Genomic DNA, 23,969 nt, shown 5'->3' with positions numbered 1-23,969 from the left:
CTCCCCATGCCATTCCAGTTTGAAACCAGCCATATGCAAATAAGTCTTGACCCTGCACCCAATGTAAACAGTCCAGCCCCTCCCTGGACTGGAAACAAGCATACTATGACCGGTTTCAGGGTCTCACCCCTCATCAGCCAGGATAGCTTGGCTCCAGTGGCATAGAGAGCACAGGACCCACGTCTGGGCATACCAGTTCCACTCAGATTTACAAATGCAAAAAGAACAATCGATGAACAGTATAAAGAACAATGTCATACATTCACCCCAGTACAGATATCTGGGACTAAATTCATTGTTTTTTTTATGAGGGGTGTTACCCCGAAACCAGTCCCAGGATGCTTGTTTCCGGTTCAGGAAAGACCTGGCTTGGCAGTACGGGCTGGACTGTTCCCATGAGGCACAGTGTCAAGACTGATTTGCATATAGCTGGGTCTGAACTGAGTTGGCGAAGTGAGCTAAAGAACGATGATGGATTCAACCCAGACCTGTGACTGGGGGTGAGTGTTTGAAAAGTTTGAGCGCTCCGTCCATCATATCCTTCTGTTTACTGTTTTAATGTTGCAAATGCAACAACACTTTTATTCTTAATGTTGTATTTTCTTTTTTCTTTTTGGAGACCTTTTTCTCTGTTCATACGATAGTTTTAAGGTAGTTTTTAGGTGCAGTCATTTTTCTCAAATGTATTTATTGAATTCTTATTATTAATGTTTTATCATTGTCTACTAGTGCGCTTTTATGGCCTCGAGAAGAAAGGTTTTGCACAATTATGGAACGTTTATATTGAACATCACAGCAAATGAACAACATGGGCAGCAGGAGGTGAGGTCTGAAGAGAAATGCAGGATTGTAGATGTAATCAATTCAGTGATGGTGTCTTGATAAATGATGGATATTTCGTTTTAAAAAAAATAGCAAAATAAAGCTTTGGGGTCATTTACAAATTGCAAGCAGTTTCTGTTGATCCTTTTGGTTTCCAAAGTATTAATAAATAGATTTTATCTGGAAGTTCATTGCTATTTGGAGCAGCCCAGTGATGGACAAGTAGCTGTGCTCCTCTCCAGAAAGGCCCGCCGCCGATGCCCGCCATGGACAGAGCTTCCATTGATGCAACAGGTGCAATGGCACTGAGGTTCAAGGAACCCGGATTATGGCTGCATTTCACTTCAAACAGGGGCCATGGGGCCCATTTACTTCCTTGTACAAGGGCCCGTGATACAGTAGCAACACCACTGGTGCCAGCCTCTTCACAAAGATTTTGAACGTCTACACGCCAGCCACTGTGCAATCAAAGCCTCTGTAAGGCACCTGTTCAGAAATAAAGCACTTGTTAAGGCGTCAGCCGCGTTAAGGTAGTGAGAGATCGAGGAATAGTTGGGCCCCGACCAGCAGGGTATTACAGCAGGGGGACAGGTGGAAACTGACGTCACTGCTGGGCACCCTCAAAGGATGAGGGTCCTGGGGTCAGTCAGAAATTGTCTATATCACTTTTTCCTCTTGTAATGCACCGTTTGCTACCTCTTATATTTTGTTTGCTCAGGTTTGTCACTTTTCCCTCATGTCGTTTGCTAACGTTTGCTTTAGTCATTTGTTCACTTGTAATTTTCTCCTCATGTATCATTGCTGTTCCTATTGTGAAGCGCTCTGACACCTTCGGGTAAAGTCCGCGCTATATAAAAACGCATTAAATAAATAAATAAATACTTTACAAGGCAGGGGTTAGTAAATAGCAAGGGGGCTGGAGGGGCTCACATTGGGTTGGAAAGAGGCGGGCGGTAGGAGGGGGCGTGGAGGGGGCGGTGCCGAAGGGGGTTGTTTATACGCTTCCAATGGAGGCGAGAGGGGGAGGGGTTCCGAGGCGCCGCGGTTGCCGGAGCCCCGTCTAACAGCTCATTCCCATCGCCGGGGAGCGGGGAGCTGAGCGGCGGCGGCGGCATGAGCTCTGGGAGCTGCCCCTCGCGCGCGCACCGCCGGCCCCGGCTGCAGTGATGGTCCTGACTGCCGGGCGGCACGGCCGGCTGCTGCTGGCGCTGGGAATGGTCTGCCTGTTCGCGGTGCTGGTGCTGCAGTACGTGTGCCCGGGCACAGAATGCCAGCTGCTGAGGCTGCATGCCTTCAGCTCTCCCTCCATGGCAGACCCCTATCGGACCGAGGACGACACCCCCGTCAGGTTTGTGCCCAAGTTGAATTTCTCCGACGACGACCTGCTGAGGAAGGTGGACTTCAACATCAAGGGGGACGACCTGATCGTCTTCCTGCACATCCAGAAGACGGGGGGCACCACCTTCGGGCGCCACCTGGTGCGGAACATCCAGCTGGAGCAGCCGTGCGAGTGCAAGGCCGGCCACAAGAAGTGCACCTGCCACCGGCCCGGCAAGAAGGAGACCTGGCTCTTCTCGCGCTTCTCCACGGGCTGGAGCTGTGGATTGCACGCCGACTGGACCGAGCTCACCAACTGCGTCCCGGCCGTGGTGGACAACAAGCGGGAGGAGCAGCCGAGGCCGTCCAGGTGAGTCTGGCCGGTACCCCCCCGAGGGGGCGGGTCCCGCCGCAGCGCGGGGGGTGCAGGGCCGCTGCACCCGGTCCTTTACGAATCACACTCGCAGCAGACTACTGAGCACCACGGGACACGAATGCAACCCTCGTGCTGAGCGCTGACCCAGCACCATGGAGCGCAGTAGATACATGCCAGGGCCATGCGTTTGCACCGCAGACTGTCGTGCGTTGTTTATGTTATCAGTGACAGCAGAGCCATGCTCTGACGGCGCATGCTGGTTGTCGGAGAACGGGACGCTACAGCAGCTGTAGCACCCACACTGCAGAAAGTGGGATGGAAATCTCACCTCAGTATCGTGCTCTAACAGTGAAACTGAACGGAATGATAGACATCTATGACAGCACAGGGATGCACGTTGGCACATCAGACCTGGGGCAGGAACGTAATCTATCCATCACTGTGCGCCGTCAGCGTATGCTTCTGTGTTACAGAAATCACACCTACAGGAAAGAGCACGGGCGCTGTTTATGGTAAACCACATACATGATCATGTTCTCACACATTAGAGAAGGATGTGCAGTTCCAGATGTTTGACACCATGCATTAATACTATATAGTCTATTAATGGCCCTGTTGGCAGTGGAGCACAAGTGCACCCACTGGCCGCATTGGGCCTTGCTCTGCTCCTGCACGTCATATGTTAAAAATCTGACCAATAACAGCATGAGTCTATGTGAGAGCACTATGCACTATGGGGCAGGAATCCCTTCCCTGCACGCGTAGGACCTTTCCTGTCTTCTGCATACTCTGGGGCAGGGATCTTGCATCAGAGCAATGCCTATCCACTCCGGCTGTAGGCCACACTTCTGACAGCAGAGATCCGTGCTTTGGTAATACACACTAGTGGGCATCAGTCACGCATCTAGCGGCACAGAGCCATACCTGGCCATGGGCCACACTTCTGACAGCAGAGATCCGTGCTTTGATCATAATACACACTAGCGGGCATCAGTCACGCATCTAGCGGCACAGAGCCATGCCTGGCCATGGGCCACACTTCTGACAGCAGAGATCCGTGCTTTGGTAATACACACTAGTGGGCATCAGTCACGCATCTAGCGGCACAGAGCCATGTCTGGTGATGGGCCACACTTCTGACAGCAGGGATCCGTGCTTTGATCATAATACACACTAGTGGGCATCAGTCACGCATCTAGCTGCACAGAGCCATGCCTGGCCATAGGCCACACTTCTGACAGCAGAGATCCGTGCTTTGATAATACACACTAGTGGGCATCAGTCACGCATCTCGCGGCATAGAGCCATGCCTGGCCATGGGCCACACTTCTGACAGCAGGGATCTGTGCTTTGATAATACACAATAGTGGGCATCAGTCACGCATCTAGCTGCACAGAGCCATGCCTGGCCATGGGCCACACTTCTAACATCAGAGATCCGTGCTTTGATAATACACACTAGTAGGCATCAGTCACGCATCTAGCGGCACAGAGCCATACCTGGCCATGGGCCACACTTCTGACATCAGAGATCCGTGCTTTGATCATAATACACACTAGTGGGCATCAGTCACGCATCTAGCGGCACAGAGCCATACCTGGCCATGGGCCACACTTCTGACATCAGAGATCCGTGCTTTGATCATAATACACACTAGTGGGCATCAGTCACGCATCTAGCGGCACAGAGCCATGCCTGGCCATAGGCCACACTTCTGACATCAGAGATCCGTGCTTTGGTAATACACACTAGCGGGCATCAGTCACGCATCTAGCGGCACAGAGCCATGCCTGGCCATGGGCCACACTTCTGACATCAGAGATCCGTGCTTTGGTAATACACACTAGCGGGCATCAGTCACGCATCTAGCGGCACAGAGCCATGTCTGGTGATGGGCCACACTTCTGACATCAGAGATCCGTGCTTTGGTAATACACACTAGCGGGCATCAGTCACGCATCTAGCGGCACAGAGCCATACCTGGCCATGGGCCACACTTCTGACATCAGAGATCCGTGCTTTGATCATAATACACACTAGCGGGCATCAGTCACGCATCTAGCCGCACAGAGACATGGCTGGCCATGGGCCACACTTCTGACATCAGAGATCCGTGCTTTGGTAATACACACTAGCGGGCATCAGTCACGCATCTAGCGGCACAGAGCCATGTCTGGTGATGGGCCACACTTCTGACATCAGAGATCCGTGCTTTGGTAATACACACTAGCGGGCATCAGTCACGCATCTAGCGGCACAGAGCCATACCTGGCCATGGGCCACACTTCTGACATCAGAGATCCGTGCTTTGGTAATACACACTAGCGGGCATCAGTCACGCATCTAGCGGCACAGAGCCATGCCTGGCCATAGGCCACACTTCTGACATCAGAGATCCGTGCTTTGGTAATACACACTAGCTGGCATCAGTCACGCATCTAGCGGCACAGAGCCATGCCTGGCCATGGGCCACACTCCTGACAGCAGAGATCCGTGCTTTGGTAATACACACTAGCTGGCATCAGTCACGCATCTAGCGGCACAGAGCCATACCTGGCCATGGGCCACACTTCTGACAGCAGAGATCCGTGCTTTGATCATAATACACACTAGTGGGCATCAGTCACGCATCTAGCGGCACAGAGCCATACCTGGCCATGGGCCACACTTCTGACAGCAGAGAACCGTGATTTGATAATACACACTAGCGGGCATCAGTCACGCATCTAGCGGCACAGAGCCATGCCTGGCCATAGGCCACACTCCTGACAGCAGAGATCCGTGCTTTGGTAATACACACTAGCGGGCATCAGTCACGCATCTAGCAGCACAGAGCCATGTCTGGTGATGGGCCACACTCCTGACAGCAGAGATCCGTGCTTTGGTAATACACACTAGCGGGCATCAGTCACGCATCTAGCGGCACAGAGCCATACCTGGCCATGGGCCACACTTCTGACATCAGAGATCCGTGCTTTGGTAATACACACTAACGGGCATCAGTCACGCATCTAGCGGCACAGAGCCATACCTGGCCATGGGCCACACTTCTGACATTAGAGATCCGTGCTTTGGTAATACACACTAGCGGGCATCAGTCACGCATCTAGCGGCACAGAGCCATACCTGGCCATGGGCCACACTTCTGACATCAGAGATCCGTGCTTTGGTAATACACACTAGTGGGCATCAGTCACGCATCTAGCGGCACAGAGCCATGCCTGGCCATAGGCCACACTTCTGACATCAGAGATCCGTGCTTTGGTAATACACACTAGCGGGCATCAGTCACGCATCTAGCGGCACAGAGCCATACCTGGCCATGGGCCACACTTCTGACATCAGCGATCCGTGCTTTGGTAATACACACTAGCTGGCATCAGTCACGCATCTAGCGGCACAGAGCCATACCTGGCCATGGGCCACACTTCTGACATCAGAGATCCGTGCTTTGGTAATACACACTAGCGGGCATCAGTCACGCATCTAGCGGCACAGAGACATACCTGGCCATGGGCCACACTTCTGACATCAGAGATCCGTGCTTTGGTAATACACACTAGCGGGCATCAGTCACGCATCTAGCGGCACAGAGACATGGCTGGCCATGGGCCACACTCCTGACAGCAGAGATGCGTGCTTTGGTAATACACACTAGTGGGCATCAGTCACGCATCTAGCGGCACAGAGCCATACCTGGCCATGGGCCACACTTCTGACATCAGAGATCCGTGCTTTGGTAATACACACTAGCTGGCATCAGTCACGCAGCTAGCGGCACAGAGACATGGCTGGCCATGGGCCACACTCCTGACAGCAGAGATCCGTGCTTTGATAATACACACTAGCGGGCATCAGTCACGCATCTAGCGGCACAGAGCCATACCTGGCCATGGGCCACACTTCTGACATCAGAGATCCGTGCTTTGGTAATACACACTAGCTGGCATCAGTCACGCAGCTAGCGGCACAGAGCCATGCCTGGCCATGGGCCACACTTCTGACAGCAGGGATCCGTGCTTTGGTAATACACACTAGTGGGCATCAGTCACGCATCTAGCGGCACAGAGCCATGCCGAGCCACTCCGGCCATAGGCCTCCCACACTTCTGACAGTAGTGATCCGTGCTCTGACAACGTATTATCGGGGAGTAGTCACGCATTTAGCAGCACAGAGCCATGCCCTGCATCTGTGGGCGTAGACCACACCGGAGAACTGTTCTCTGACACTGCACAGACTGGTGCTGGATTGGTGGTCTGCAGTGCGGTACCTGGCCTGGCCTAGTAGCACAGACTTGATACCGCCATGTTGCCCACTTGGAGCATCTTTCAATACCCCACGATTGAAACCCCAGGGAATTAATCATTTCTCCCATCCCTGCACAACACCCCAATACTGTTCAACCCTTGAAAGCGAACCTCTTACCTCTGCCACACCACTGAACAAAGGTCTGGTATCGGATGCATGGAGGCACTAATCACATCCTTCTCTTCACTGTGCTGTGTAGCCCTGTGGTCCCTGAGATGCAGTCACCTGCACACTCAATGATACTAACACCACCGGCACACCAAATGCTCTCCTTGAGTTGTGTCATTCCTGTAAATCTCCACAACACAGCCACTGTCTGTCCAGACCCTGCTAGAGTCAGATATGCACACATAACCTATCTGGGTGTCGCATCTCTTTGATGCCGCACAGTGTGACATGCAGCTGGTGTGATAAACCATTAGAAGCACTGGTGAAGGGAGATACCAACAGATCTACCATGGGGTCTGTGCACCCCAGTGAGCAGAGCATCTGAGACAGGCACATTGGCAGAATCTCTTGTTCTGGGGGTTTGTGTGGAGGTGGGCGTGGTTTCCTCACAACAACATTGGTGTCTGTCACCTGATCCTATTGGGCTCTGCAGGCTGAACAACTCATGCATTTTGGCAAAATACATGTGCAGCCCAAGAGCAGAGGCGTGCGTGGTCCCATGGCTCTTGCTCCCTGTTAGGGGAGGATGGAGGTGATCATGGTGGCAGTGAGGGCGGCCTGTGGAGCAGAAGATGCCATGCAGCTGGGGGTGGCTGGTCTTTGGTTGGTGTAGTTGACATGTCTGGATCTTCCTGTCATTGAAAGGTGAAGAAAACCACGGAAAGATCTCCCATATAGTGGCAGGGCAACCCAAACGCCAAGAAGCAACGCACAGCAATGAAAGTAACAATCATAGCAGTTTTTGGTTTGGTGTAGGTGGTAATTTGTATTTGTGTTGTGCTTATGGCCACTTGCACCTTCTCTTGTGCTTTCCACAAGGATTTCCCCTTCCCATTCTAGGCCCGTTAGTTAGATCACCATTAACAGCTGTGATCCATTCAGGCCAGAATCTTGTGCCGATCTCAGCTATAAGCCAACGAGTCTGCAAAGGCAGGACTGATTATACCGCAGTCAAGGGAAAAGCAGGTTCAATATTTGTATAGCAATGGTAGGTGATTCAACGTTACCCTTTCTTATCTTGGGTACTCGCAGGGGCGTAGCTGACATTGGTGCAGCAGGTGCAGTGGCCCCGGGAACCACAGGCCTGAGAGTTCCACAGAACCCTGCTTGGCGCTGTATTTTATAATTTAAACAACAGCCCATGAGGACCCATCGCACTGGGCTGCCGGGTGCTTTTTATGCCACGGATTGACTACCCACGGGTGTTTTGGTGGGACCCATATTGTTGCATCACAGTAGGTTGGGAGGGCGGGGGGTTATCTGCGCCATGCCCCTAGACCCGTTTCACTGTGTTTAAGATGCCTTGGAAGTAAATGTCCATTTTACACTCAGTGCAGTAGGTGTAACATTTACGATGCGGCACGAGATTCATTGGCCAGCGTGCAGTCTCCGAGCAGGACAGGGCGAGCGCGCGGCTCTCTGTGGCGGAGTACAGTCGGGTGTGAAAGGCTCGTGCAATTGTGTTTTTTGAGTAAAAAAAAAGGGGGGGGGGATTGCCTTTTTAGTCACACTATAGCCCGAGCCCCTGCGTGCGCTTGGATTACATAAAAAACATTTTAAATGAAGTGCCGGTCAGGGGTCCTGCATCCTTGCGTTGCGCCCCCGCACAGCTGACATCCGACTGCTTCACAGTACAGAGCGTTAATGATTTGCCGAGAAACACGCAGAGCTGTTGTAATACACGTTTGACTGCAGTTCTATATTTTTTTCTTTTGCACGCGCGTTGTATTGATAATGTAGCTTCATTGCATTTCTGTTCGTCCTGAACCGAGTGAAATACGCTACTTTAAAAAGCACACGCTCCTCGCACGTTTACAGGGCGCGCTTTTTAATGTTCGAATTCGCAATCAAATTATTTCCCATAAAAACTGCAGCACAAAAACAGTAAGGCAACAACGCCACCTGTCACTGCTTTGCTGCTAAAAAATAATAACTTCTCTAACGGGGCAAATGCATTCGTTTCTCTACAGCAGCTCAGCAGTTTGCAAGTTTCCGTTTACTCCGTGTGAACACGGGTCCGAGTGCAGGGTTCATTCTTTTTGACTCGTTTTCTAGAACCCTAGAGAGATTTTCTAGTGACGTAACCAGAGGGACAGAGCACCCCCACAAATAGAGGTGGTGGGTGCAGGGGGCCTGAGAATCAAGTGCCTTACAGACAAGCACAGGCTGAGAGACAACCTCCCACCCACACACACACATACACACACACACGTACTGCCAGGAGTTGCGTTTGTTATCAATGATAACATCCCAAGGCCTGCTGAAATCCTGGTCCAAAAGACGTGTTCTCCCCGTCCACCGCATAACAGCGCCATGATTTTGGCAGCGAGTTTGGGAATTTATTGGACGTGGATTCTGTTCTAAAACAGATGACTCATTCAAGCCCTCGGAGATATGTCATCGCCCCCATTATTACAGCAGTGACGGTGAACACGATGGAAGAGTAGCTATTCGTGTCTTAGATGCTATTGTCTGTAGTTTTAGCCTGGGCCTTTGTGACACCACAAGGGTTCATCTGATGCACAAAGGGACGCGACGTGCTCTAAACTGCCACACGTTTTTTTGATGCCTTAAGTAGGTAGTTCCAGATGGCTATGTACCGGACAGCAGTGTTTCTTGCCACAAAGCGTGCTTTTTTCCTATTCAGTGGCCATGCTTTTCACACATCCTCTGTTGGAGAGCCTTCTTCAATTTGCACAGAAACAAAACTGACCAGGCAGAAACATGTTATGCTAAAGGTGACAGTGCCTGCTACAGTAACACCTCGCGCTTCACAACTTGTGTGTGTGTGGGGGGGGGACCATTGATGTGTAAGGTGGGCCATTGTATGTTTTCGTGCTGTTGACGACCTGAAAATGCACTTGCCTCTGGCTTATTTTCATGTTTGGCAATGAAGCGCTGGTTTGAAGGAGTGCATGTCAAACCAGTGATATATCAGTGGCGACGTGGCGGAAGAATACTCACTCCATATTTAGAAAAGTGTGTGGATAAGCTCCTGTATTGTATACATGGCCTCACACAAAAGTGATGGGAGCCTTAACGCTGACACTCTTTTTATATTTCCTTACCAGTAAAATGTTGCTTTACAACTTGTTCACTGCACCAATGAACGTGATGTTGTTTTTACCTTAACAAAAAAATCACACGATCCCTACAGCAGCCAGTTTCTCAGCCATGAGTTTACTGCCATAAGGCCGATGGTGGTGTCTGTATTAGATGCGTGAATGATCCGTGATCACTGGGCATATAGTAACAGGGAAGGCCGATGCCTTGTGGCTAAAATCACAGCATGTTGAATTATCCTCAGTGGATGATCAGGCAAGCGCACTGGGCAGAAACCATGCTGGATTGATGCCAAAAGCTAACAAAATCGCCAGAGGACATGGATATGAACAAGCCCCCCTCCTTTCAACCACAGTCCATTATATCGCCCATCAGCGCTGATTAGAGGTTAAAATTACAGAGAATATGTTGGGACGGATGTGCCGTGTTGGAATGCCGGTTTTGAGCCCGTGGTGGCAAACATGACCTTTGCCGTCCGGTATTTAAAGGTACATCATAAGGGTTTTGGGGCCCTGGGCCACCCGTAGTTTTGGGGCCCCTGTTTGGAGCAGCTGTGAATTTATGATCCAATTTCGGCAATTTCAGGCCCTCTTTGGCTAGGTCACTGCCGGTGCACAGACGCTCTCGTCCACATTCTAAATGTGTTTACATCTAATATTCAGAGATAGTGAAGTCTGTTTTTTAATATTTTAACACAACAGCATCTCACTAACATTATTGCAAATAATCTCTGTGACATACTTCTATTTCTCATATGCATTTTCCTCTGTTGATCTAAAAGAAAGTTTTTTATGGCTGTTGTATGAAACATTAACACAACATTTCCCTGCAATGTGCCTGTAATAGCCTCTCATACATCACCCTCATTAAAAATAAACTGTATTAAAAAAAATGTTTAAGAATTGTTCAAGGCCACCAGGGCAAGACTCTTTGCAGAACAGAGCAGGTTCTACCAGGGGGGCCCTGGAAGTCTGGAGTCCTGGGCCAGATCCCACTTTGCCCATTCCTTAAAACGTCTCTTAGTATTTCGATTGTTGGGTACATGGGCAGAAAGTATAAACCTGGAGAGCAGCCATTGTCTAGCATATTCTGTCAAGGCCCAAGCTTCTGGGATTCCCAATCTTCTAGACATAAGTTTCGCTTCGAATGTGAAGATGTTCAGGAAGAAATTTCAGGCAATCCTGTTTGACTGGCATGATAATCGATTCACGGAACTGCCCGGGGTAGCTGAAATGACATCACAAACCCATTGACCACGATGTCACAAGAAGTGACATCATATTACCTCCAACCCTAAATCTTCCCAATACATGATTATATTATCTTAGCCTTGGTGACATCACAACAATGAACATCGATGAAATTCCATAATAATTGAATTATTAATAAAACAACACAGACATGCCTTTTTTTTTAGACATCACTTATGTTAAGATGCTGACATGATATGCCAAGGATACGCTACCCATTTCTCTCTGTCTTACATGAAATATTATGTGTTTGTCTCAAGAGGATTTAGTGCGACATCATACAGAACAATACTGGGAGTCTAAATTATTTATACCAAAAACTGCCATAATTGATTGGTTCCCCTAGGATGAGCCACAATGAGCAATCTATAGATAAATCATATGAAAAGGGCAAAAATGATTTAAAAACAGTAGTATCATGGCCACATTTATTCTTTGATGTAGACCATATATTGAATATGAACTGATTTGGGTTAATTTTTATTTTTAGCTAATACGTTCTAATTTCTGATTATTTGCAAAGCACAGTTGCTCATGAGATGCACAGAGGTGAATGGTTTATACACATTTTCTGTTCATGTATTCACAATAATGAAACATGGAAACAACTTTTTTTTCTTTCATTTTCTTTTAACCCAGAATGCGCATTGCACTACTGAATTTACTTTACAGAACCTCCAGCATAATGTCCCCTTCCCAGTGTAAGCTGCAGAAAGAGAACAGAGCCCTTCCAGATACTGATACCGCCAATTCTTGCAGTGGCGTATCTTGATATTTGAAAGTGATGGAGCATAATATTCTGCCCTGATTTGCAGTGAGTGAAGAGAGTGAGGGCTAGGTATGGGGTTCTCCCTAATGAAAGGTCAAAGAAAATGGAGTAATATTGGGCATTTTAAAGTACAAATTTCACATAAATAGGCTCTGAAATGACCTTAATTAAATATTTAAATCCTTTAATGGTGTACCAAGCCAATGTAATCTGACAATCCAGAGGAGTTGACCACCCCCCCCCCATGTGCATTTTGTTGGGCTTGTCCCCCATATGCCACGGGTATTCCCATAGGCCAAAAATTACATTAAAAATGCCAGAGTCATAATTTTGCCAATTTTGCGTCCAAGTACCATGGGTGATGCTTATTTAAAAAATAACCCCTAGTATGTTAGTGCCAGCATTTTGTTATGGTTGCTGCACTCCCATATCAACAGTTGTCCTCCCATATGACAACAATTACGGCTAATACACCAGTGCCAGCATTTTGCCATTGTTGCCACCTATGCCAAGAATTACTTCCAGTATGCCAGCCCCAACATTTTGCCTGGGGTGTTCCATATGCTAAGTATCACCACTGGTGTGCCAGTATTTGGTCACTAGAACCTGTAATGCTAATAATTGCCTCATGTATGCATGCACCAGTCTTTTGTCATGTGTGCATCTATAAGCCAAGAATTACCTTCAGTATGCCAGGTCCAACTGGAGACTCGCAAGCACAGACTCTTGTTTCCACTCACATTCACTCAATCTCGTACTCTTTTGCTTGCACGTATTCTTATTCTCTCTCACTCATCCTCACTCTTACTCACTTGTCACTCTCTCTGACTCATTCATTCACACTCACATCTACTCTTACTCTCATTCACTTATTCACATTCAATCTTACTCTCATTCTTTCTCATTCATTAGCAGTTAGTTTCACTCTATCTCACTCATTCTCAGTGACACTAAGTCTCTCATCCCCACTCACTCTCACCACTGTATGTCACTCACTCTCACTATCTCTCTTACACATGCTCATAAATATAGACACACACCATCATATATATATACACTCTCGCACAAACACACAGTCACTCACATGCATGACCGCAAAATACATTTAAACACATTTTCTTTTTCTTACCTTCCCAGCCAGTGAAGGTCCTAGCTCCTGGTGCTCTGTTTTTTATTGCCTTAATTGTGAATAATGTTATTATTATTCAGTATTAGTATATTAAAAGAAATGGTCAGAAAGCAAGAATGGTGAAGCACTGACGCTCATATGGGTGACTCGCCCTGTGCTCTTGGCACCGATTTTGCTATCTCCGAGGCCAAGGGTTGCAAAGGCAGTGTCCGGGGTCGCAGCCACATCCGCGGTAACCCCTAAATGATGCCCATGTTTAAGACTTAACAGTATGTACCAATATCTACCAAAATAAATATAATCCATGATGTTTCACTGCAAAGAAGAATCTACAAAAGACTGTGGGTAGAGAAGCTGTTGCTAGCCTTTACAAATTCTACATTTCTGCAGATTTCCTCTTTAATGGTGTTGCAATTATGATTCTGCACACTAGCTGCAAAACTGAAATAAATCTCTCCCTTGCGAGACCGGACAACAGTATGAGCTCTGTTAATCATATTCTCCTGGGCGACTCTCAATGTTTGGTTAACTTCCATTGCCACAACTACCAAAAATCCTGCAGATTATATTTAGTTGAATCCTACCCAACAGTCTTTAAACAGGCTGTCACATTATAGCAGGGTCTGGTCACCATTATACTAAGCATCCATTAAGTCGAGGATGCTTGTGATTGCAAAGAATGGTCACAATTAGTTTGAAGTAAGCACAAGTATGCCAAAAGGCCATCATTTGTGAATGAAGCAGATAACGTTATCCCAGAAGTTGATGCCATTATGCTGGGAACGACCACCATTGGGAAGACATTTCGGGGGGGGGGGGGGGGGGGGGATGCCGCTAAGTTTCCTGATGTTGGGTATTGCTGCTGTGGAGGGTCACAACATCAGATGTGCATGCACACTTACAAATGCAAATGGGTCCACCCCCACAGTCATCCTCCTGAAGCAAGTGAGGCACTTCTGTGTGTCAGCACTTGTGTTCTGGCGCCCTTGTCTTAGGTTTGGATATTTCCTGCAGTCCCTTCTTGTCCTCCTGAAGCAAGTGAGGCACTTCTGTGTGTCAGCACTTGTGTTCTGGCCCCCCTGTCTTAGGTTTGGATATTTCCTGCAGTCCCTTCTTGTCCTCCTGAAGCAAGTGAGGCACTTCTGTGTGTCAGCACTTGTGTTCTGGCGCCCTTGTCTTAGGTTTGGATATTTCCTGCAGTCCCTTCTTGTCCTCCTGAAGCAAGTGAGGCACTTCTGTGTGTCAGCACTTGTGTTCTGGCCCCCCTGTCTTAGGTTTGGATATTTCCTGCAGTCCCTTCTAGTCCTCCTGAAGCAAGTGAGGCACTTCTGTGTGTCAGCACTTGTGTTCTGGCCCCCTTGTCTTAGGTTTGGATATTTCCTGCAGTCCCTTCTTGTCCTCCTGAAGCAAGTGAGGCACTTCTGTGTGTCAGCACTTGTGTTCTGGCCCCCCTGTCTTAGGTTTGGATATTTCCTGCAGTCCCTTCTTGTCCTCCTGAAGCAAGTGAGGCACTTCTGTGTGTCAGCACTTGTGTTCTGGCCCCCTTGTCTTAGGTTTGGATATTTCCTGCAGTCCCTTCTTGTCCTCCTGAAGCAAGTGAGGCACTTCTGTGTGTCAGCACTTGTGTTCTGGCCCCCTTGTCTTAGGTTTGGATATTTCCTGCAGTCCCTTCTTGTCCTCCTGAAGCAAGTGAGGCACTTCTGTGTGTCAGCACTTGTGTTCTGGCCCCCTTGTCTTAGGTTTGGATATTTCCTGCAGTCCCTTCTTGTCCTCCTGAAGCAAGTGAGGCACTTCTGTGTGTCAGCACTTGTGTTCTGGCCCCCCTGTCTTAGGTTTGGATATTTCCTGCAGTCCCTTCTAGTCCTCCTGAAGCAAGTGAGGCACTTCTGTGTGTCAGCACTTGTGTTCTGGCCCCCCTGTCTTAGGTTTGGATATTTCCTGCAGTCCCTTCTAGTCCTCCTGAAGCAAGTGAGGCACTTCTGTGTGTCAGCACTTGTGTTCTGGCCCCCTTGTCTTAGGTTTGGATATTTCCTGCAGTCCCTTCTTGTCCTCCTGAAGCAAGTGAGGCACTTCTGTGTGTCAGCACTTGTGTTCTGGCCCCCCTGTCTTAGGTTTGGATATTTCCTGCAGTCCCTTCTAGTCCTCCTGAAGCAAGTGAGGCACTTCTGTGTGTCAGCACTTGTGTTCTGGCCCCCCTGTCTTAGGTTTGGATATTTCCTGCAGTCCCTTCTAGTCCTCCTGAAGCAAGTGAGGCACTTCTGTGTGTCAGCACTTGTGTTCTGGCCCCCTTGTCTTAGGTTTGGATATTTCCTGCAGTCCCTTCTTGTCCTCCTGAAGCAAGTGAGGCACTTCTGTGTGTCAGCACTTGTGTTCTGGCCCCCTTGTCTTAGGTTTGGATATTTCCTGCAGTCCCTTCTTGTCCTCCTGAAGCAAGTGAGGCACTTCTGTGTGTCAGCACTTGTGTTCTGGCCCCCCTGTCTTAGGTTTGGATATTTCCTGCAGTCCCTTCTAGTCCTCCTGAAGCAAGTGAGGCACTTCTGTGTGTCAGCACTTGTGTTCTGGCCCCCCTGTCTTAGGTTTGGATATTTCCTGCAGTCCCTTCTAGTCCTCCTGAAGCAAGTGAGGCACTTCTGTGTGTCAGCACTTGTGTTCTGGCCCCCTTGTCTTAGGTTTGGATATTTCCTGCAGTCCCTTCTTGTCCTCCTGAAGCAAGTGAGGCACTTCTGTGTGTCAGCACTTGTGTTCTGGCCCCCCTGTCTTAGGTTTGGATATTTCCTGCAGTCCCTTCTAGTCCTCCTGAAGCAAGTGAGGCACTTCTGTGTGTCAGCACTTGTGTTCTGGCCCCCCTGTCTTAGGTTTGGATATTTCCTGCAGTCCCTTCTAGTCCTCCTGAAGCAAGTGAGGCACTTCTGTGTGTCAGCACTTGTGTTCTGGCCCCCTTGTCTTAGGTTTGGATATTTCCTGCAGTCCCTTCTTGTCCTCCTGAAGCAAGTGAGGCACTTCTGTGTGTCAGCACTTGTGTTCTGGCCCCCCTGTCTTAGGTTTGGATATTTCCTGCAGTCCCTTCTTGTCTCTGGCAGTGTAAGCATATAGTCCTGAAGCTGATTTGGCCGAGGACTCCATGGTTTAATGTACTAGATAATGCAGACATGATTTCAAGTGATGATTTACAGGAGTACACCTATGAAATATACATATTCATATAAAGAAGTAATGAATAACAGCATTTTCAACATAATATTAGAGATACAATTCTGTTGATAGGATTATTATGCTACTGCCTCCCAAAGCCAGCTGTATTGATCATGTGTTATGCTTTAAAGCATATTAAGATTTCGGTTCATCTTCAAGGTTATGCGTTCTTTTAAAATAACATTTTTATTGGCATTTTGCATTATTCATTGAAATAAAATGATAGTAGAACTTTACAGTATCAAATGCAATCAGGTCTTGACATGGTTGCAGATAAAAGAAGAGACCATGTTGAAGCCACAAATATATATTAGAGAATTTCATTTATATTCCTCTATGCCCCAGCCGACCATTACTTGATGTTTGAGCAGGTTTTCAATGCTGAAGGTGTCTATGTAATCTCTTGGATCACTGGGCATGTCTACCTGGTTATTCTACTTACTTTGTTGCCTTGCCCCTACTGTCAGATACACCATCTAATAGTCAACCCCTGTTGTAGTCCTGGGGTGCCAGCTTACAGTGCTGGGTCCACCATAAATTTGAAGTGCTATGTAGGGACATCTTCAAGGTCATGTTTAGCACTGAATTTGTAAAACAATGAGTGCTGGTGGCCGAAGCAGTGTATAGAAGCCCACAGCTGGTGCTATTAAATGACAGCAGACCAAATGGTCTTAAAACAACCTGCTAACTCTTTAATGCACCACAAGACAACTCTGACCCTTTATCTCTCTCTTGTAGGTTCCTGCTTTATTCCATTGTGATGGGGTTTCTGTCTTTCTCTTCCACCTTCTTTCCCCTCTGTTTGTTTTCTCCCCTCTCTTGCTCTCGGTCAGGGTCTGATGAGGAAACAGTGCCAGTGGACTCTACCGGCTACCACCGGCTCAAATTAAGCACTGGTAGTGCTGGATTAATTATCATGAATTAAGTCTCTAAAGCGCTTGTAAAAGACAAATGGTGGTACTTAATAGTTTTATGCACCATGTATGACAATATGGCAAATTTTTATACAAATTTAAACTAATGAGGCTAGATAATTTTGCAACCCCCTCCACCCCACCTAATTGAACCGTGCAGTGTAAGAACATCAAATATGTCATTATTTTCCTACCGTTTTCCTTTCATTCAGTTATAAGCCTGGAAGCAATAGTACCAGCGGCTGCATACATTTCCAGGGTAACCTGAAAAATGTCAGTACTTGATAAACTTCAAACAGTTGTCATAACCCTCTTTATTTATCTTGTGCTTCTAGACAACTGCCACCATAATGATAATCTCTCTTTTCTAAGCCATTCCTCCTTGAAAGTGGAATGAGTAACATCAAACATAACCTAGATGAAGAAAACCTACTAGAGCAAATGTGGAGTTCAGACTAGGAAGCAGCACTGAAACCCCCATTTTCAATATTTGAGGTGGCATCTTACGAGTTGCTGACGCGGGTGAGCCAGAAATCCTATTGGTCCGTGATGTCTTAGCTAAATTTGATGGCATGGAAAGCAGTATATTTCTTATATGCCTGCAGTGATTAGGGAGAGCGTCTCCGCAGCCTGCAAGATAATTTGACTCACCTAGTTAATCAAAATACAAAAGTGAGAGGAGGAGCTTGGCGGGCATCCGAGATGGCCGCTTGAGCACAGCGCTCTCCGGACCCTCGCCGCTCCCGACATTTTATCCTGGCTGAATCCTGATTTCTTGCAAGAATTCGTGTAGGAGACGCTTGGCTGATTACCCTGGCACTTTTCAGGAATCGATTTGGATCTCGTATTCCTGAGTTATGGTGCTCTGAACTTTTGGGCTCCGCCCTTGAGGTGCGCCCGGGACGGGGTGCGGTACTGTAGCCGTCCTGCAATTGAACAACAACGGCAGGAGATCTGGCCTTGTGGGTCCCCCCTTCCTAGGTTTCGGTTTCGATTCTGTTCCGACTTGGGCCACGGCTGTGGATGTCGTGTTGCGACTGAGACTTGGAGGCGGATCGGCTGTTGGGCTTTCATGTGACCTATTTGCTGGTTTGGCGACCTCCACCCGAGTTGTGCCCCCTTTTTTATGTACTTTTGATCCTGTACTTTGGGTGTCGGGCCCGTCGAACCTGGTGGCTCGTCCTGTGACGCATCTTCAAAATGGCGGGCAGAGGGGACAGAGAGACGCGCAAGACGAAAACACCTCTGCGCGGAGCTCCAGTTCAATCGAATGTCATGGACCGTTATACCCATTCTAAGGGGTCCCCCGGAGCTGCCCTGCCTGGTTCTAGTATTGCGTCCGAACGAATTTTGGAAGAATCGGCGGAGCCCTCCTTACAGGATATCATGGGCGCCATCTCGGGTGTGAGAGAATCCATCGGCCTACAGTACGAGGCCTTGGCCCACAAACTTGACACCGTGGCTATTGAGGTGAATCTGATTCGTGCTGATCTCGGCAAGACGAATGAGAGGGTACAATCACTGGATATTAAATCCTCTAGCCTTACGAATGACGTCTCGGAGCTCCAAACTGAGATTGGAAATCTCCGTCGGGGGAATGACTTCATGACCCGTCGCCTGGAGGACTTTGAAAATAGGGCGCGTCGCTGCAATGTTCGCCTGGTTGGTGTACCGGAAAACCCTGAACCCCACTCGGTGGATCTCCTGGTTGAGGATCTGGTCTTGAACCATTTGGCCCCTTCTGGTCTCACAAAATTTTTCACGGTGGAACGTGCACATCGTGTTCCAGGGGGCAAAGTCAAGCCGGGAGCCCCGCCGAGACCCATTGTAGCGAAGCTTTTTCATTATAGAGACCGGGACGCTATCCTGCAGGCCTCGCGGGTGAAGGGCCCGGTGGCCTTTGAGAACGCTACGGTGAACTTTTACCCGGACTTTTCCCAACAGGTTCAGAGACAACGTATGGAGTTTCGTGGTGCCAAGAAACGTCTCCGGGATCGGGGCCTACGTTACGCCATGCTCTTTCCCACTAGACTCCGGGTTGAATACAATGAACGTACCCTTTTCTTTGATCGGCCAGATGCTGTTAATGACTGGCTGGACTCATTGCCTGACCGTCCTCCTGAGACAGACTCCGCCGCTCACCCTGGCGGTGCCGAAGGTGGTGTGGAGATCTAACTGTTCGGCTCTTATGTCTTATTTTGAATACATTCTCAGGGGTGTTGGCCGGCGTCCCTCTACATTGCGATCATTCTGTCTTTTCGTTTGTTATTTTTGTTCTTGCTGAGGTCGGGGGGTGGATGGAACGGAGACCTTTCCTCCTCCGGGGTCTTTGTGTAGAATAGGGGTTCTTGGGCGACAGGCACACTGCAGGTTGGGGTGGCTCTTTAGCTTTTTGCAGGGGTGCAGGGTGGGGGGTGTTTCTCTTCAGTTTGGGGGAGGGGGGTTGGGAAGTTTTTTCTTTTCTGTGTGTTGTTTTCAAGGCGATTTGCTCCTGTGTTTGCTGCTGTTTCTGATGTCTAGCTCATGGACGAGGGGTCTTGGCTCGGGTGGTTGGGATGGGGGGTAGAGGGTTGAAATTTCTTTCCTGGAACGTTAATGGCCTGGGTGATCGTATTAAGCGCAGTGTGGTCTTAAAATGTATTCGACGTTTGTCACCGGACATTGTTTTCATGCAAGAAACCCATTTGATTGGTAATGTTTGTTATGCGATGAATAGATGGGGCTACCGCCTTGTGGCGCACTCAGGGTTTACCTCCGGATCTAGGGGTGTGGGTATTCTTGTTCGAACCTCCCTCCCCTTGGCTATTGATGAGGTGATTCATGATGACCGTGGGAGATATACTGTCCTGGTGGGTAGATATGAAGGCCGCACCCTATCTCTCTTCAATGTTTATGTTCCCCCGGGTTTGCAGGCCTCTACTTTTACTGACTTGGGCCGTGTTCTGTTGGATCTCCCTGATAGCACTCTCTTTCTTGCCGGTGATTTTAATTCGGTGCTTTCCGGCCTTCACGATCGCCATCCCCCTAGAGATACCCCGCAGGCTCAGCAGTGGTTGGGTGGGTTTTTAGATACCTTTGGCCTTGTGGACTGCTGGCGACTGTTGCATCCTACTCAACTCCAATACACCTTCCATTCTGGGGCCCATGGCAGTCTGTCCCGGCTGGATTATTTCCTGATGCCCGCAGCCCAATCATCGGCGGTTCGTGAGATTTTACACTTGCCGAGGGGTATTTCTGATCACTCGCCGCTCTGGCTTCGTTTTGAGGTTGGGGTAGAGGCGGCGGGCCGAGTGGCTCCCATTAACCCTTGGTATCTTTCCTCCCCTGAGACTCGTACCCTCTTGCTCAAGTCCATGGATTCATATTTCCTGGAAAATGAGGGGTCGGTCTCTTCGGCTGTGTCCCTGTGGGAGGCTTTTAAAACCGTGATTCGTGGACAGGCCCTTTCCTTGATTGTTGAAGCTAAGAGGGCAGGGAGGAAGGAGGTGGTGGAACTTGAGGGGGAGATCTCTGCTTTGGAGGACGAGTTGGAATCTGGTGTCACGCCTGACAAACTCCATGCCCTGGGTCTCAAACAGTTTGCGTATAAATCTCTGGTCACTGACGCTGCAAAGGTGATGTTTCGTGAGCAGCAGGGCAGATTGTATGATGTGGGTGACAAAGCGGGAAAACTCCTAGCGTGGTTGGACAAGAAAGAAAGGGTTAATCGTGTGGTGCCCGTGATTCAGTCTGCGAGTGGTGAGAAAGTGATAGATCCGACCGCCATTGTTGATCGTTTTGCGGAATATTTCCGTGTGGTATATGCTCCCGTGTCTGTGAGGGATGTTGACGACTCCCGCCTTCTTCTGCGTGATATCGCTTTGCCCTGTGTCACCGACTTGGACCGTATTGCTTTGGACTCCCCTTTTACGAATGATGAGATAGCCAATGCAGTTCGATCGCTCCGTTCGGGCAGAGCACTGGGCCCGAACGGTTTGCCTATTGAGTTGTACAAATTATGCCCCGATAAGGTGGCGCCGTATCTCCGCGCCATGTTTCTAGAATCTCGTGAGCGGAACATGCTTCCCTATGATCAGCGTCTGGCGACAATCGTCGTCATTCCCAAAGAGGGTAAACCACGTGACCTCTGTTCCTCGTATAGGCCCATATCCCTATTAAACGTTGAACCTAAGGTGTTGGCTAAACTTTTGGCGACCCGTCTCCTTTCGGTTCTTGGAGAGTTGGTCCATCCGGATCAGTCTGGCTTTATCCCGCATCGCAACACTGCTCTGAATTTACGTCGCCTTCACGGCGCGCTGGCGAGGGCGGGGCTTTTGACTGAACCGGCCATTTTGGCGTCCCTAGATGCCTCCATGGCCTTTGATACTGTGGACTATTTATGGGCGACACTTGAGAAATTCGGATTCGGGTGCGAGTTTATTAGCTGGATTGGGCTGTTGTACGCGGAACCTCTGGCGCAAGTTGTAGTGAACGGTAGAGTGTCGGCCCCCTTTTCCTTGGGCAGGGGTACCCGTCAGGGCTGCCCCTTGTCCCCTCTGTTGTTCGCGCTCGCTCTTGAACCGTTGGCGGCCTGGCTCCGTTGGGAACCGTCCCTTAAAGGTATTCGTTGGGCCCCGGACTTCGAAGACCGCGTCTCGCTTTATGCGGACGACATCCTCTTGTATCTTACTTCCCCTCGCAAGTCTCTATCTGTTTTATTTGACGTTCTTGCGTCCTTTGGCGCTAACTCAGGCCTCGTCATCAACTGGTCTAAATCCTGTGTATACGTTTTGTCTGGTATCTTGCCTCCGTTGCCGAGTAGACTTCCTCTTCAGGTGGTCCGGGATGGTTTCAAATACTTGGGGGTGTTCGTTACCTTGGATCCGTCCCTTCGTTTTGATCGTAATCTCCTTCCCCCGTTGCTTAGGCTCCGTTTGGACGTTGCCCGCTGGCGCAAACTTCCCCTGTCTCCACTGGGTCGGGCGGCCCTGTTTAAGATGATGTCACTACCGCGGTTTCTCTACGCTCTCCAGAATTATTATGATCCTATCCCCAAGACCTATTTTCGGGAGATTGAGAGCCTTCAGAGGCAACTTATTTGGGATGGGCGACCGCGCATTGCTCTCGCTAAACTTTCCATCCCGTGGTACGATGGGGGCATGGCGCTCCCCGACATTAAGAGATACTACTGGGCTTCCCATCTGTCCGCTATTAATCACGCTATGTTCTCTCCGGGTCGTAATCCGGCGTTTGAGATGGATAAACTTCAGCTTCCGGGAGGTGACTTTAATAGAGTGCTCTATTCTCGCTCCGCTGGGCGCCATCTTGTGGGACCTACTTTGACTGCTTTGACTGTGTGGCGTGCTGCGAATGTGAGCCTGGGCTGGGAGGATCGCTTGACGTTGGCGACGCCGCTTTATGCTTCAGAACGTCTGGGCGGTCTTTGGTCTTCCAAGGGTTTCGACCGTTGGGACTTGATTGGGATCTCTAAAGTGGGGGACGTATATTCAAAGGGTTCGGTGCGCCCGTTTCAGGCCCTCCAGGCTGACTACGGCCTGAGTAGTCGGGAATTCTTTCGTTATTTACAGATCAGGCACGCTTTGGTTTCGGTGTTTGCTCCTGGTGAGATTCCGCCTGACTCTTCCCCACTTGAAGACCGTATCCTTGACGAACATCTTCCTGATAGCACTATCTCCCTGATTTATAAAAAGTTGATTAACAATCGGACTGACTTATTGGCCCGGCTTCGGGAACAGTGGATGGGAGATGGGTTGGAACTTGATGATGAGGATTGGCAATCGGCCCTCTCCTCTCCGAAGGAGGTGGCTATACCGGCTCGACTCCGTTTGGTCCAATTGAAGATCCTTCATCGGGTGTACGTGACGGGACCGCGACTGATGGTGATGGGCTTTTCCTCCGATGGACTGTGTAAGCGTGGATGTGGTTTGCGTGCCACTTTCCTGCATATTCTTTGGGAGTGCCCGATGGTGGCTGCTTATTGGGTGGCCGTGCTTGATCTGATGACTGTGGTGACGGGGATATCCTTGCGACCGGAACCTCGTCGCTGTCTTTTGAATGTTTGGGAGCCCACGGACTATTCGGTGGCACAGACTAGATGGGCCACCCTGGGCTATATGATCGCGAAGCGAGATATTGCGCAACTCTGGGGGGCCTCCAGGCCCCCTGCCCTCTCGCAATGGGAGGATAATATGGATTGGTCCATGTTCCGTGAGAAAACTGTTTATGTGGCCAGGGGTAGACCCAGGGCATGGGTGAAGGTGTGGGGTCAATGGAACGAATACCGTGGCGACATTTGTACTCCTCCCCTTGTGGACACTGTCGAGATTACTCTATCTCCCTAGGCTGGCGTTCCCGGAATCTTCATATAGGGACTGAGCTGGTGTCACCGGCTCTTCCCCCCTTCTTCTTCCTGGTCTCTGCCCCCCTCCCCCCTCCCCCCCCCGCTCCATACTCCTTAGTGCTTAGGATATTATTATTGCACCTCCGTTGCTGTCCCCCCCTTGCGTCCCTTGGGCTGACCTTCAGTGATACACTCTCGCCTTTTTGTATGTTTGTTCTTTCATTTATATAAAACCTGTTTTGGTCCTGTATATAATGTGGAGTATTGCATTGTTGATTGACGGTTACCTCTGCGGGCTTATGTGATATGTCTCTCCTCCT

The 23,969-nt window shown here is 49.3% G+C and overlaps 1 protein-coding gene across 1 annotated transcript in view; it reads left to right on the top strand.

The window, feature by feature from the left end:
- The first annotated feature begins 1,818 nt into the window (after nucleotides 1-1,818).
- Nucleotides 1,819-23,969, top strand: part of HS6ST2 (heparan sulfate 6-O-sulfotransferase 2) — a 925,206-nt gene continuing 903,055 nt past the window's right edge. Inside the window, exon 1 of the mRNA XM_078688558.1 lies at nucleotides 1,819-2,509. Coding sequence (XP_078544684.1) covers nucleotides 1,989-2,509 — 521 coding nt within the window. The 5' untranslated portion in view covers nucleotides 1,819-1,988. The remainder of the gene's footprint in view (nucleotides 2,510-23,969) is intronic.

The sequence above is a fragment of the Lissotriton helveticus genome, chromosome 4_1 (assembly GCF_964261635.1).
Source record: "Lissotriton helveticus chromosome 4_1, aLisHel1.1, whole genome shotgun sequence".
In the NCBI taxonomy this organism is placed as follows: Eukaryota; Metazoa; Chordata; class Amphibia; order Caudata; family Salamandridae; genus Lissotriton; species Lissotriton helveticus.
Note: the sequence above shows the minus strand (reverse complement) of the source record. Positions and strands in the feature narration are given on the sequence as shown.